Here is a 15431-nt window from a genome sequence, read left to right as displayed (position 1 = left end):
TAATGTCTTGGACTGACTGATAAAAAACCTACTAACAAGTATAGGTTAGGATGTGGTATAAAAGTAAGTTTGGGGTGTATTTTGACACTGTATTAGAGGGCAGTTTGTCTAAGTGCATTAAAAGCTCTAACAATTCTTTTGCAAAACCTCACTTTTACTCATTAAGGTTTTTTTTTTTTTTTTAAGTAAAATAAGTAACCAAAGATTACCTACAAAGTTGTTTGTGATTTTCAGTTTTACCTAACATCTATTTTTGAACATTAAGGTGGTTCCCAATTTTTAAAACTTTAAAAGATATGGAAAATTCATATAGTGGCCTGTCATATTCTTATTAAATTCATTAAGCAGAATTACCAGTATGAAGATTTACCACAAAATATTTTGAATTTTTTTTGACTCAAAAAGGCAATGTAGAAAGCAATATTAAGTACTTTTAAAAGCTTCAGCAAATTTATATGTATTTTTTCTATATAGAAAAATCTATGCAAACGTCTAAAAATGCAGTAGCTGTTACTGTCCACAAGTGGTCAACGTCAGAGGATTTTATTTTTTTCCTTTTTTATTACCCTCCATTTTCTTATATTTTAATTAAATGTAACTTGTGCAGTGAAAATTATCACCAAATCTTAAACTACATAAAATAATAACCCTCTAATACATAGTCTGATAACATGGCTTCATATGTTTGTTCGATTGAAGTATACTGTTTCTCAATAATTTCTAAATTGTGCAAAGAAAGAACAAGCATTGGTATAAAGTGAGAAAATGTGTGCATTTATATCTCTTCCTGAAAACATTATGAGCTTAATTTATGTTCCTTTAGGCCCCCATGACTACCTTTTCTAATTTCCTATTAACATTAAAATGTTACATTAGACCTTTTCTTTGATAGAGTAATAATTACTTTCAGGAGGATTCATTTAAATTTCTCATGACATGTGTCTTCTGCAGTGAAGTACTTAATTATCTCTGTTACTTAAAGTTATGTTTGGGAAACCCACTGAACTTTTATTCATATTTCACAATTACCCAAATAACACAAGCCCACCTAGTTAGGACCTCTGTTCTCTATCACATTAACTAATAAAGATGTTCTTCTCATTTGATAGTTTGGAGTTTAGACATGTGTCTGCCAAAGGGTAACCATTTCATGAAAACCACTATCTCACCATCCTTTGTGTTTTTTCCCCCTAGAGGACTTTCATACATTTTAAGTATCTGTTTGATCATGGAGATAAAATAAAAGGAGCTGGAAAGTTCATTTACTCCATCCCTTTGATTCTGGAGAATACTAGGGAAGGAAATTATTGACACTGTCATGCAGAGTGTGTGCCTGTGGTGCTTCCAACCTCCTTTGTTGTTAACATTCGATCTTTTCATCTACAGTGTACCTTCCTGATTGCTCCCATTTCCATAAATACCTTCCTTTTATCTTTTATGCACAATGTTGTAAATAAATGATGAGCAAAGTTTCACTTCTTCCAGGGATAGTGGCTACCTTTACAGGTCTGAGACTGAAACATTGAATTTTAGGCAACATCCAGGGGGTGGGAAAGATTGGAGAAAAAGAAAGCATTGAGATCTGTTTTGGAAATATAAGGTTGGTGCAAAGTCTCAGTAGTTTAGAGTCAGTCCTTAATGTTCATACTATTTCCAAGTAGGTTTCTTAAGTCCAGCATCAGTATTGTGTACACACGTATATGTGGGATGTCAGGATGGGTTGTAACCATGGCTGAAGGTACTGCTGGCATTTAATGTCCAGAAATCAATGGTGTAAATATACTCCCAATGAAAAAGTTGTTGTTCTCAAAATGCCAATAATCCCTAAATTGAAAAAGAGCTCCTCTAGTAGTTATGATGGCAGGTTTTGTGTCAGTTAGATGAGTGTTTGTGTCTGGATCATGCTAGTTGGGTGATTTAACTTTTCAAACAATCTCGTATCTGATTTGCAAGATGCAAATAACAGATTTTTGTGAAAAATTAAATGAAATACACAAAATGTTTATTTTAGCATGTGGCACATAGTGGACACTATAATAATTATTACCACTTGTATGTTATTTTATTATCTCCCATAAAAGAAGTCTCTTTAAAATCTAGCAGCTTAAAATAACAAAGTAAGAAGTCTTATTGTCTGGTTATGAGGAGCATATTAAGACATTGACTATATTCAAGCCAACCAATGTGAATATTCAACCTATTTTCCAGCCTATCTTTGACACATAAACTAAAATTCAGTTAACGTTAATCATTTGGTGTTCCATTAATATTCAATATTTTCCCTATGCGAGTTTCCTTTTGTTTGGGATGCCATCTTGCTTGGCAGTCCCATTCTGTTATTCAAATGATTAAAAAATACCTTTTTTTCTGAGATTTCCACATACCTGTTACCAGTTACTTCTCATTGGTAGTAAACTTACCCAACATACCCTAGCTAAGTAATGAAGATATTGACTGCATCACTTAACAAAATGTCTAGTGATGAGCAGGATGGGACGCTACACCTCTGGGTAGCACAACAATAATGATTCAACATGCAAGTGCTGAGTACCTTTCCACTTTGCCGTCCTCACTGTGTTGACCTTCACCCCGGGTTTACTTTCTGTCCTCATGCTTTCGAGATGGCTGTGACTGCTCCAGGTTTCAGATGCTCAAAACCTGAAAAGCAACACAGGAGAGCTCTTCCTCTAAGTCTCCTGTTAGTAGAAAAAGTGTTTCCCAGAAGAGTCTGTGCACACGTTATACCTCAGTTGTCATTGGTCAACAGTGGGACACATGTCCATGCCCTGGCTGCAAGAAAGACTGGGACGGCAAGCGTATGACCTCCCCTGCCTCTGTGGTGGGAAGTGGGGTTTCCAAAAGTGGTAAAAACAGCTACTGGTTAGGCAACTAAAAATGTCTTCTGTGTGCCATCTCCTCATCTCAACCCCGAACCCCAGTGGTCCAAAGCAGGAGTTGCTCCATTTTCACGGCTCTTTGAACACTCTAGATACTCCTGTATTAGCACCTACTTCACATTATTAGACGTATGTATATTTGTGTCTGCCTCTCAGCAATGTATGAGTAGAAATCCTATTGTCTTCATCATTACGTTCTCAGTACCAACTTTGATTCACAGTAAATGAGCATTACTTAATATGTTTAAAGACTTTTAAAAATAGACAACAAAAAATTGTGATTGAAAAATATATGTACAAATCAGAATAAGAACTTGAGATAAGGAAGATTGTAGTCTTTGAAGTGCCCTTAGTCGTTAAAAAAAAAGCATAACGAATGGGATGTATTACATCATCCCAGAAAGAGCCAAAGCCTAACCATCTGCTTCATATCTCACTAAGCCTAGAGATGAGAAAAAAGATGTGAATTTTGGTACCCCCTGGGAGATTGGATGAGGATCATACAGGATTTCGAGAATAGAACTTGCAGTGAAATGCCAATAATTGGAGGCTTTCTCTTTTACATTCACGAAGGAAACCTGTCAAAATTGTTTCCTTCCTTAAAAACGTAGTATTTGGAGTAACTCTGCAGATACATTTCAGTGGGCTTTTGAGAAAGGGCAGGTTAAAAGGAAATTGAGCATTTCTGTTGAAATTTCAGAAAAGAACACAGAATTGCAAAGCATTAGTCTAATGATGATAAAAACTTGAGTTGACCATGTTGAATGTTCCAGTTTTATTTCACTGAAAAACATACCCTTTGTCTCTTGCTAAATACAGAACCAGTTTTTCACTCTTGGTATTTTTTGCTTTTTCTTGATAAAGAAGCAGTTCCAAACAAGTCTATGCTGAGTACTTTGCAATTTTCCATATCACTGCCTGGAAAAAAAAAAACAAAAAACAAGGAGCCTACCAATGTTTAAATGATCAAGGGGAAAAAAAAAAAAAACTTTCTCCTTGAAAATTAAACGTCAAATTGAATTTGAAATGTTTACAGAGATACTTTTCATTTGTTCATTATGATAGAAATGATAAATGAGCAAAGCTTCTTCCTGGGGATAATGTACTTCTTTAAATTTTTCAATTTTGTCTTGGTTTTATATAAGATGTTCTCATAAGTGCAAATTGCCATTTGCAGAACCAAAAACACTTGGTGCTTAATAAGGCATAGAATGATTGCAAATTTGGTAGCCAATAGAAAGCATAAAATATACAACTAATTACAATTTTCTCATAATAGAATGATTCCACATTTTTGTACTTTCTCATCTAATAAGAATAAAAACATTTACATATACACATACACCACACACACAATCTCACATACCTATGTCATTTACTTGAGCATTTATACTATTTTTCTTAAAATCCTGCCATGTTCTTCCAGTCATTATTTCTAGCCTTAGTCCTGTGCAGATGTATTTTGATGGTCATTTGACATCAAGAAGAAGAAAAGGTGTTTTATTGAAGTATGTCGTGTTAAAAACTAACAGAAAGCAATTTAGAAGGAAAAGGCCTTTAAATTAATGGTAGAATAGCTGGTAGTCTGCATGTTTCCTGCTCATTTAATCAGACTTCACACAAGTGATATCTGAACTGTAAGATGAACTGGGGTCTGATATTAGCTTCCTATTGCTGCTGTCACAAATTGTCACAAACTTAGCCACTTAAAGCAACACAAGTCTATTATCTTATAGTTCTGGAGATCAGAAGCCCTAAGCAGTATCCACAGGACTGAATTCTTTTGGAGGCTCTATGTGAGAATCCATTCTGTTACCTTTTCCAGTTTCCAGAGGCTGCCCACATTCCTGGCTGCCTCCTCAGATCATTCGAGCTTCTGCTTCTCTGGTCACATCTCTCCTCTATGACTTCCCTTTTTTAAGAACACTGTGACTACACTGAGCTCACTGGGATAATCTAGGATGGTATCCCCACCTCAAGATTCTCAGTCACACAGTCACACCTGCCACACGTCTCCTTACTCTGCAAGGTGGCACATTCACAGGTTCTGGGAATTAGGAAGCGAGTATCTTTGGGGCACCTCTGTTCAGCCTACCATGGGGCTCTTATTCAAGTATTTGATTAGCCTCTCAATGAGTCTTAGCTTCAGGGATACCAGAGCTCCAGGTGGAGTTGTACATTAACTTTAAAATACTAGAACATGTGTACACATTGTGTGAGTGCATATGCACATATGTCTGTAGTAAAAGTAATTAAGTTTCTAAATTATTAATAGTGACTCTGCATGACAGTGGGAATTATCAATTAAAAACTATGTTTCCATTGAAATATGGAAACTGTTCATTACTAATTGTCTCTCTATTTCAGGCTTGGGCAGATTTTTAAGGTTGATTTAGCATAGAGAAATGATACCATGAGTTACAATCTTATTGTGTATAATAAGATTTTTCAATCAACCATAAATTTTGTGAAGAAGATAGATTTTCTTGCCAAAATGGAACTGCCAGGTTTGACCCTTTTTGACTTAATTTCTGTACACCAATCTCCCCAATGTGCATAATACAAATATATTTTTATATTCCTATTAAGCATGGACTTAAAGTGGTTTCATTTTATCTTACACTTACAATAATGATATTCCTAAAGGAATTATCTTTTTTAAAAAAAACTGTCGTTAACATATTTGGCTAAGTTACCATTGTACAACTACTGTAAAATGGTAATTTTCAGTATAGTCTTTAAGAGACTCTGGAGGGTAACATTGAATCTCTCTCAAATTTGATTTTTAGTTTTCATGGATGCTTTAATTTTATATAGTATAATCTTTGCTATTCAGGGTATTTTATTTTAAGCATGGGAAAACTTGGCTTTGTTGTGGTGATTAACTAAATAAAGCTATTTATCATTCTGATAATAAAATATAAACCACTGGTACTGCTTTGGTTTTTCTTTTTCTCCCTCTCTTTCCAAAAGTAATGTGTAATTCTTTTCAGAAAATTTGGGGGTTTTTCCCATTAAAATCACCTAGTTAGGGCAAATGTGATGTCTAAGGCAGAACTCTCTGCCCTCCAGGAACTATCACCCCATAGCTACAATGCATAAAGTGAAATACAATAGGATCTTTTTGGTGGTTTGAGTGGAGTGTTATGTAATCTAATGAAGGGAGAAAAAGTTTGTTGTAGAAGTTTCACTTAAAGGAAGTGACGTGTCTTTGGACTCGAGAGCAGGACTGGAATATTGTGACATGGGGAAGGGCATTCCAATCAAAGGAATGAATACCTAAAATAAATACAGAGACACAAAAAATGTGTTTGGGGAAAGACAGTAGAACAGTATGGAGAGCTAAAAATGTATATCAAATGGTGAAAAGATAGTAGAAAAAAGCACTGAAGAAGTCCTTTAACTGTATTAGGAAAACTTTAAATGTAATTCTGAGGATTTTTTCTTTATTTACGAGTGCGTACTTTTCTGGAGTTGGTGAGTACAAAGGAAAAAAAAATGACATGGCTCCTGTTACCTGATAACTCATATCATTTCTTTATCGTTTTACATGAGCTCTCTCAAAATTTGAAGTTGAATAAGTAATACATTCTGTAGGTGTCTGTAAGAATTCTGTTCTACTGGTAATGAATTCATTGCCTGTTATATGAATATATATATATATACACACACACATATGTATGTATATTTTTAACACTTTTGAATGGTATATTATCAAGTATCCTGTGTTTAAGTTAACAATAAGATTATAGGTATAATAAATAAATATTTTTGGAGTTAAGTAAGTTCTGAAAACCTAACTCACAGCATTTCACTAATGCTTAGCGTGTGTGGGAGGTTGTACCTGTTCTTTAACTCAGCTAGCTTTAGCATCAGACTCCTCAGGAACTGAGCTGTTGAATGGGTATTACCCCTCCTCTACCTTTAATTTGTAACTAGCTACCATTGTTTATCATTCGTACATCCTTTAAATATTCCTATATATTGTCCTGTTAAACATTCAGCACATAATTTGTTGGTAACAGTGTTCTCATTAGTATTTAAATCTCAAGTCAACTTTTAAGGGAAATGGCATGACAATATTATTAATTAATTATAGTGAAATACTCAAGTTGCTGGGGGCTACACAGTTATTTAAGAGACCCCTATTGGTAGATTTTAGTTTTAGAATTTGATAGTTCCAATTTTTTTTTTTTTGGAAATATCAGAATTAGCAGTTCATTATCATGTTAAAATAAGAATACATAAATTAGCTAGTATGTGTTAAGTCACGTATATAAAATCATTCAGTTAAGACCATCTATATCCAACATCCAAAATATTACTATACATTTTTATTGAAATAAGTAATTAGATGTTTTTATGTAAGTGTGGTAGGATTATCACACTAAAGCTTTTCTCATGCCAGGATGACTCCAAACTCAGTAAGCTCTGTAGGCTGTGGCTGTCCTAATCTTTTCATGTCTTTTGACTTCAAGGGTCTATTATCATAAAGAGATAGACATGGTACTAGCTTTGATCGTCTTCCTTAGCGATGTAAGCACAACTGCCTGCACATTCTCATAAGCTTCTTGTTTTAATTACAGTGTATAACATTGTTTCATACAATAGGAAGACATTTAAAGTAAGATTAGTCTGGCTATCTCAGAAGTGTAGCATGAAGCATTCAATAGGATAAATGGAAAATACACATAAATATAACATGTTTAGTTCCTGATAACAAGAAATTCAATCCAGTGTATATATTTTAAAATAATCACTTTGAAATACTGTAAATCCATTCATTTGAATCCTATAATCAGTGCTTTTTAAAAACTGACCTTGAAATGGAATATCTAGTTGAAAAATAAATAGGTAGATTGTAGCAAGCTATTCTTAACTGCTGTTTCCTAGAGGGATAATACAAACTTGTCCCCTAAACTGCAACAATGCAAATTCCTTTTAAAGGTTGGAGCTTGCTCAGCAAGCTGATATCATAGGCTCATTCGGTTAATCCCCGTTAATCTGTTTTACTCCTGAAAAAAGAAAAAGTTGTTTGGAATCATGATGAGTGTATGTATATGTCTGTATACCTATGCCTATGTATTGAGGATGGGTGGTTTTTATATTTTCCCAAAGGACTTTCTTCTAGGATTTTCTCAAGGAATTACTCTGTATCTTGGGCTCAATGCAGGAGAACATTTGGCACATTCATACAAAACAAAATGAACAACATACTTAACTTCCAGGTATATGCTTTTCAGCCTTAGCTAGATTCTCATTACTGTTAGAAAGAAAGCCTTCCACAAATTTCTAGTTGACTCCCTTTCCAATTCCCTACTCTTATTCTAAATCTTTACCACTCTTTCCAATTCTACCTTCAGGTTTCAAAAGCTAATCTTACTTTTCCGTTCTTTGAGAAAACATAACCAAGTAAGAATACCTTAACCATCTTCCCTGCTGGCTAATAAGGTACCTATTTCATTTTTCTATCCTTTCTTCCTCAGGGCAAGTGCTCCTACTTCTGTTTAGGTTTTTATTCCAGCCCTGTGAGCTCTTGGGAAATTGTTACACTTTCATATCCTTTTGGGGGCTCCTTGTCTCTTCCTTCAGTGGCCCCCTTCCCTCAGCCTACAAGTGTACGCTATCTTTTTAGAATTCATCATACTTGAACTTTGTCACTAACGCCCCCTTCCTCAATCCATTCTTAGAATTTTCCATGATTTTAGTAAATCTCCTTTCCACCTGCCCTTCTCTTGTATCTGTGGCTAAACATTCTGTCTCTGTCTCCTTGCCTGCCCTGCACTTACCTTGTTGCCTTTCTCTCTCTGTCTCTGTCTGTTTCCGTCTCTCTCTCTCCCCCATTTCTGGCTCCCGACTTCAGTTTCATCTACATCTATTCCGCTGTTTTTCAGTGTCTTCTTACAGCTCCAGTTCCTTTCTGTGTTTTCAGTTTTGACTGTTCTCCTGAATTTCAGACCTAACTGTGTCACTGCCTATTGTGTATTTATTCTTGGATGCCTCCCAAGCATCTCACAGTCAGTCCATTACAGAAACAGTTGAAAAGTCATACATTTGGGATCAGAGGTCTGAAGTTAAGATTCTGACATTTAATGAGATGTGAAAAGATATTTGACTTCGGTTTCCTCGTCAAATACTGTCTTGAAACTCCATTTCACCAGCATATTCACCTACACAACTATCCCCTTTCACCTACATTATTGCAATAAAATTTTAGATGACCTCCCTGCTTCTGCCTTCACTTCGCTGCTGTCTATTTTCAACACAGTAGCCAGAGTAATCTTTTTTAAAAAAAGAAAGTTAGAGTGTGTCTCTCGATTCAGAACATTCCAAAGGTTTCCCATTTTGATTTTTAGTAAAACTCAAAGCCTTCATCTGCCATCCTCAACCCCATATTCCCTGATTCCCTGACCTTGACTCTTTAACTTTTTCTTTTTCTCCAGCCACTCAGGTCTCCTTTGGGTTCCTTAGACTTGCTGGACACCCTCTTGCCACAGATTCTTAACACATGACCTTTAGCACATGACCTTTTATTCAATGAATGTCACTCTCACCTTCATTCAAATGAAGCCTTTATTCAAATGTCACATTCTCTGTGACATATTCTCTGACCATCTTATTTAAACCTGCATGTTCATCCCCCCAGTCTCCAACACCTTAATCCCCATCTCTGTTTTATTTTTCTCCATAGGGTTTATCTTCTAATATACTGTGCAATTAATTTATTAATTTTGCTTTTATTTCTGTCCTCCACTGTAACATAAGCTCCATGATGGCCAGGAATTCTGCTTTGTTTTCCTCACTATTGTGTCCTCGGTGCCTAGAACATAGTAGTGCTATTTATTGAGTAAATAAATGAATGAACAAATGAAGATATCGGAGTGTAACTGCTTTTTGAGCTGTGGAGCTCTATAAAAATACCAATTATCCCTGCTATTATTGTTCCACGGCCCCCATGACCAGGCTCACCTGCATGTTTACACTCATACACACACTATCTTTTTTTCTTTTTCATGTTTATGTCCTATCTTGGTTTTGAGACACCATCTAATCAATTTCTGAGGCTCTTTACTTGGAGATATAGTTGAGCCTTTCAACCATTCAGTCCCCAAGTCCTAACTCTTACGTCATATCATTTGGAGTGGTGTCTCCATGTGAGGCCCCAATACTTTACCCCAATCATTGTGACATTTCCTCTGTGCAATTGTGATCGTCTCCTAACAGATGAATTTGTAGCATATTTTATCATAAATACCCTCTCTTAAGTACTTTTCCATGGCTTCAAATTATCTACAAAATGCTTCCTACTGTGATCAAAGTCCTTCATTATTGACCCTGACCTATGTTTTTGAGACACCATTTTCCAGCACCATAAATCATTCTGTTTGGCCTTTTAAGAATGTCTTTATACTTCAGAAAGTACGTATTGATTATTTACTGAGTCAGGCACTATACAATGACATTTAGCAAGGCGCCTTCTCTTTTCCCCTTTCCTTATAGCAATTTGTTATAGTTTCAGAGGAATAAAGGAAGAGAAATCTAGCATCTCAAAATCCTAGATCAAATGCAGAGTGGTTACAGGCACAATGAACAGCCATTCTGATTTTGCTGGGATAGACCTGGTTTATACTTGTTTCCCCAATGTAATTATTAATGTCTTCCGTCACTCTCAGAACTCTCCCTGTTTGGTAATAAATCATACGGTCTCTGTCTATAAGCAAAAATAATTTGAATTTATGATGCGTTTTGTCCCTATGTTAACTACAATAGTTACAGGACTGTCTAAAGCAAAATTTAAGTCCCCTTCCTCTAGTATGGAACATACTTATCGATATCACACAAAATCTTTGATGGAGAAAACCTAGATCTTATCACCTGAATGTCATTTCAATTTTAGTAGAAAACATTGTCTCAAATGCATTGTAATAATTACTGCCCTAGCAATTTTTATTAACTTGCTCCTTGTCTGGATTATTCTATATTTACTCTCCATTTACCCATATTCTAAAGTAATGCTTTACCTTTAAAGGAATGCTCACATCCTCAAACTCTTCTTTATATTTGGCTCCATCTTTCTCTACTTATGATCTCTCCTTTTAGCAGTTATTTTCTATATCTTTTATTTGGCAACTCTTGTATACAAAATACTTTCATTCTTCCTGGATCTGTTGGTATGAATGGTCAAGACGAAGATTGTAACTTCTATATCTTTGATTCTATAGCACCAACTGTAAGGACAAATTCTGAGTATGCACCAGAAACCTAATGTGAAAAACGACAACAACAATTATGATAGCAGTGGTAAAGAGTGGAGTATTGATGGTGAATGTATTGAAAAATATAATAAGATAAACTATATGAATTTTCAGGAAATATTAGGTTGAGAGTGGGGAAGGTTAATTATAGATCAAAGATGGTGTTTGTGTGTTTGTAAAGTATATTTATTGCAAGTTATTTTGGGGTTAGAGGGAAGACGTTGAGGGAGAGAAAGGAATGACATACTATGTTTTATCAAACCATTAAGTGGAAGATATGCCATCATTTTGTATATTCCTGGGGGGATATGCCAATTAAGCTATGATGTAATACTTTCATATCACTTAGAATTCGTATTTGAAATATATTGAAAGACTTGTTTCCTGGTGGATTTCTTCTATCGTGACTCATTCCTGTATGTACATACCAAAGAGTAAGTGATATTAAATGTGTAACATGCCTAACACTCCTTCACGCTCAGATGTCATCAATTGTAAGAAACATTTCTTCTTCAGACATGTTAAAATATTTTTTAAAAAGGAATACTTTATTGAATGGATTTACAGGGCGTAAGTAAGGATATTGGAGGAAGAAAAAAAACTTCTGATGAGTTTACTAGGACTTGAGGAAAGGCAATGCATCCTAAATATTCTGAAACAATGGAAGGAATACAATGGACTTTTTAAATACAATCAAATATAGAAACTTGCATTAGAGTAAAGCTTTATGGAATTTTACCATCACTCTTGCTGTCCAGTAGCAGAAGCTGTCAACTGGAAAGTTGTAGTGAAAAAGAGAGAAAAAAATATGATATTGGGGATCTTACAGATACAAAGGCATGAGGCTTCAGCATCAGGGTGGATGGTGAAGAACTGAATACTAAGAGATGGAGTTTCTGAGAGATGGAGTTTAAATATAATGTTTAAGTTTTATTGCTGATTCTTCTTTTGTCTTGGACCAGAGGAGGAAACTAAATTTTTTTTCTGCTCAATAACTTCTGCTTTGGCTCAGCATCTTCTATAAAACCTGCTTGCTGGGATATCTGTGTGCCTTATCTGATTTGAGAAAGCCTCTAGTCTTAAATAAAAACAAAAGTCTTAACTTTTTCCAGGATAGATTATGTGAGACCACAACGAAGTTAAATCTATCAAAATCGTGTGCTTGAGTTGAGAGGATAAAGTTAAGAAAAAGTGATTGGTTTAGCTTTGTTGCTGAACAGAAAATGTGGATCACATTCATGGACCTTTTATGCATTGCTTTCTCACATTTCATCTTTGTACTGCTCTTGTGTTCATGTTCAGATCATTCATATTTTATTTTGAAACATTTTCATTTTCAGATCAGCAGTTGTGTGATCCTGGTGAGTTTCTTTGCCACGATCATGTGACTTGTGTCTCCCAGAGCTGGCTGTGTGATGGGGACCCTGACTGCCCTGATGATTCCGACGAATCTTTAGATACCTGTGAGTAGAAAGGTTCTCGTGCCATTCAGATTTACCTTATATGTGAAACTAAATGTCAGTTGTTTTCACGGATGACTGCTGTTCCAGTTTATTCTTTTTTCTTTCCAAATAGCCTAAGAAACTTAAAACCTTTTGTTTGTGTTTCCTTTACAATGACTCTGTGAATGAGAGTGTAAAATGCAGTTTTATAGTGTGAATTAACTTATGAGGGGAAGAAAATGAACGTTAATTATTTCAATGTGATTGTATTTCTACTAGAAAAAAAAATGACTCAAAGAGAAAAATAAATAAACTTTAAAACACAGCACTAAAAGGGAATAAGAGCCTCTCCAATAATTTATCTCACACATTTTGAGACAGAGGTACATAGAGAAGGAATAATGAACTAATCAAGCATTAGCTTCTATACTATTTCTATTAATATCTAGGACACTACATAAATTATTAAATGTGTTTTCCCTTGAACCTGAAAGATCGAAACTATATTTGTCCATCCATGCAATGAGGAACTTTGACTTTATAATACCAGATTCAGAAGCTCTTCATACACACGAGTCCTAATTGTAATTGTATCACTGTATCTAACTTGGAGTCCATTGAGGGTTTTGTCCATATGAAAAATGCCACTTAAATCAAAATTGTAAATAATAGCAGAACCACAGCTAAATCTGCTATCCTTTCTTTTAAATACCCCCATCATAAGGAGTACGAAGAGTCTTCTAAATATTCATATTGCTGTTTCTAGCACTTCTAACATCAGTCTTTGCTCCCCATGCAAACAAGTTTGTCAGCTTATCAGTATCACCCTCAAAGCAACTAGATAGTTCTATGAAATCAACATGAGAAAAGAAAAACCCATAATCCCTGGTGCTTGATATTGTGGAGATAACAATTACTGGTTCCGCTTTCCACTTTTATCTACTCGGTTACAAGTTTTACAGACGGGACCAGTGTAAGTTTTGATGAAAACCTTGGTGATAGAAAGCAGAGGCAATGCTTATTCCTTTCCTTTTTGTTTGCTAGTGTTTTTCAAGTTTCTCAACATATAGGCACTTGCGTATTTGCATTCATTGCTTTGTTTAATTTGAACAGATCACTTTTTCTGTCGGAAGAGGTTGCACTTGCTCACTACATTTCTAATTTTCACCAGTTTCACCAGTTTAATTCTGGAAGCCTTTACTAGCCTCCCGTAGCATGGATAAGGTTCTAGGCATGATAAAAGGAAAAATAGATTAATGGGAAAATACTCTAGTGGAAACATAAACTGTGGCAAATTCATACAAAGAAACAGTATTTAGCTATAAAAAAGAACAAAGTACTCATACAGGCTACATCGGCAGATCTTGAAAACAATATGCTAAGGAAAAGAAGCCAGTCACAAAAGACTGCATATTTTATGATTTCATTCATATGAAAGATCCCAAGTAGGCAAATCTGTAGAGACAGAGAGTAGATGAGTGGTTGCCGGGGGCTGGTGGGGTGGAGGGGAATGAGGAGTGACTGCTAGCGGACATGGGGTCTCTTGGGAGGTAAGGGAAATGCTCTAAAATTAGATTGCAGTGATGGTTGCACACTCTGTGCATATATTTAAACATATTGAACTGTGCATATTAAATGGGTAAATCGTATCGTCTGTGAATTGTATCTTAATAAAGTTGTTTAGAAGTGGAACAAGAGGAGAAAAATCTCAAAATGACGCATAAGGACGCAGATGGCAAAGTAACGTGAAAGGACAACAATAACAAAATCCCCTGGCTGTGAAATATTTAAGTAGTTGGACTACGTCTCATATACATAAGTAACGGGACCTAACTGTGTGGAAGCCTTAGCCTTCCCTTATTTCAGTGCCAAGGAGGAGTTCTCGCCTCGCGAGGTGCACAGCATAAACAGAATATAAAGTTACGTTTTTGAGTTTTGGAGTCTTGCGTTTCTGCTCTGATCCTCCCATCAAATTCCTGGTGGGAAAAATGACAGAAACATGAGATAGATTTTTGTGGATTCTGTATGCAGGAAGGTGGGTTGAAGGAGAAATGCCCTGGAACCGTGTACCTGGCACAGTGCAAAAGGAGTTGAGAAGGGCTGGAGAGCCTGTCTAGGCAGGAGTTGCCTTCACGCTGGTGAAGAATCGAGAGTAACGGTGTTCTCTGTGCACTCAGGAGGGCGCTCAGTGGGAGAGCCAGGCTGGAGAGGATCTGTGGTGCAGGGCAGGAGCAAAGACCTTTGTGGTCAAAGCTCAGACCCAGAGAGGAACAGGATCTCAAAGTGGCTGCCAAAGTGGGTGGACGACAGGTGTTCCACTCCCCCTCCTGTGCCCCCTCTGTGCCTCCAGGAACATGGCCGGTACCCAGCAGGGCCACACCGGTGGACTAGACTGGTGTTTGCTGGCCAGCAACTGCCCTGGTTGACAGGGCATCTGCTCTGAATAATCAGTGTCTCCGCTACAATATTTTAAAATATCTTGAGTGTCCATCCTGCCCAGAATGTAGCTACTGTCTTGTATTTGGGAGGGAAAGGTAGGTCCTTCAGTTTACAGAGATTAGTAGTTTTGGAAGACTGAGGCTTCAAACGAGAAATGATGTGTGGGTTAATTAAAAATTGAGATGGATTTTCTGCTTACTTAGTTTTTAAAATGAAATTCATACCTCCCCAGAAATATTTTTGGCAGTTTTTAAGTATATGGTTGTTTTCCTCAGTAACATTTGGTGCATTCCTTTTGAAAATGTTTTCTCATTTTGGCTATTCTTTTTTCCTCTCGGACATCAAAATTGCTGAACTTGCTCAAGGGTAGCACTAAAAAATTCTTATGTCAGTGTAGT

At 36.0% G+C, this 15431-nt stretch overlaps 1 protein-coding gene across 4 annotated transcripts in view; it reads left to right on the top strand.

The window, feature by feature from the left end:
- Window positions 1-15431, top strand: part of LRP1B (LDL receptor related protein 1B) — a 1592931-nt gene that overhangs the window by 278080 nt on the left and 1299420 nt on the right. For all 4 annotated transcript variants that reach the window (XM_064484732.1, XM_031451350.2, XM_064484731.1 and 1 more), the window contains exon 2: window positions 12493-12615. In XM_064484732.1, coding sequence (XP_064340802.1) covers window positions 12493-12615 — 123 coding nt within the window. The remainder of the gene's footprint in view (window positions 1-12492; window positions 12616-15431) is intronic.

Source organism: Camelus dromedarius, chromosome 4 (genome assembly GCF_036321535.1).
Source record: "Camelus dromedarius isolate mCamDro1 chromosome 4, mCamDro1.pat, whole genome shotgun sequence".
Classification (NCBI taxonomy): Eukaryota; Metazoa; Chordata; class Mammalia; order Artiodactyla; family Camelidae; genus Camelus; species Camelus dromedarius.
Note: the sequence above shows the minus strand (reverse complement) of the source record. Positions and strands in the feature narration are given on the sequence as shown.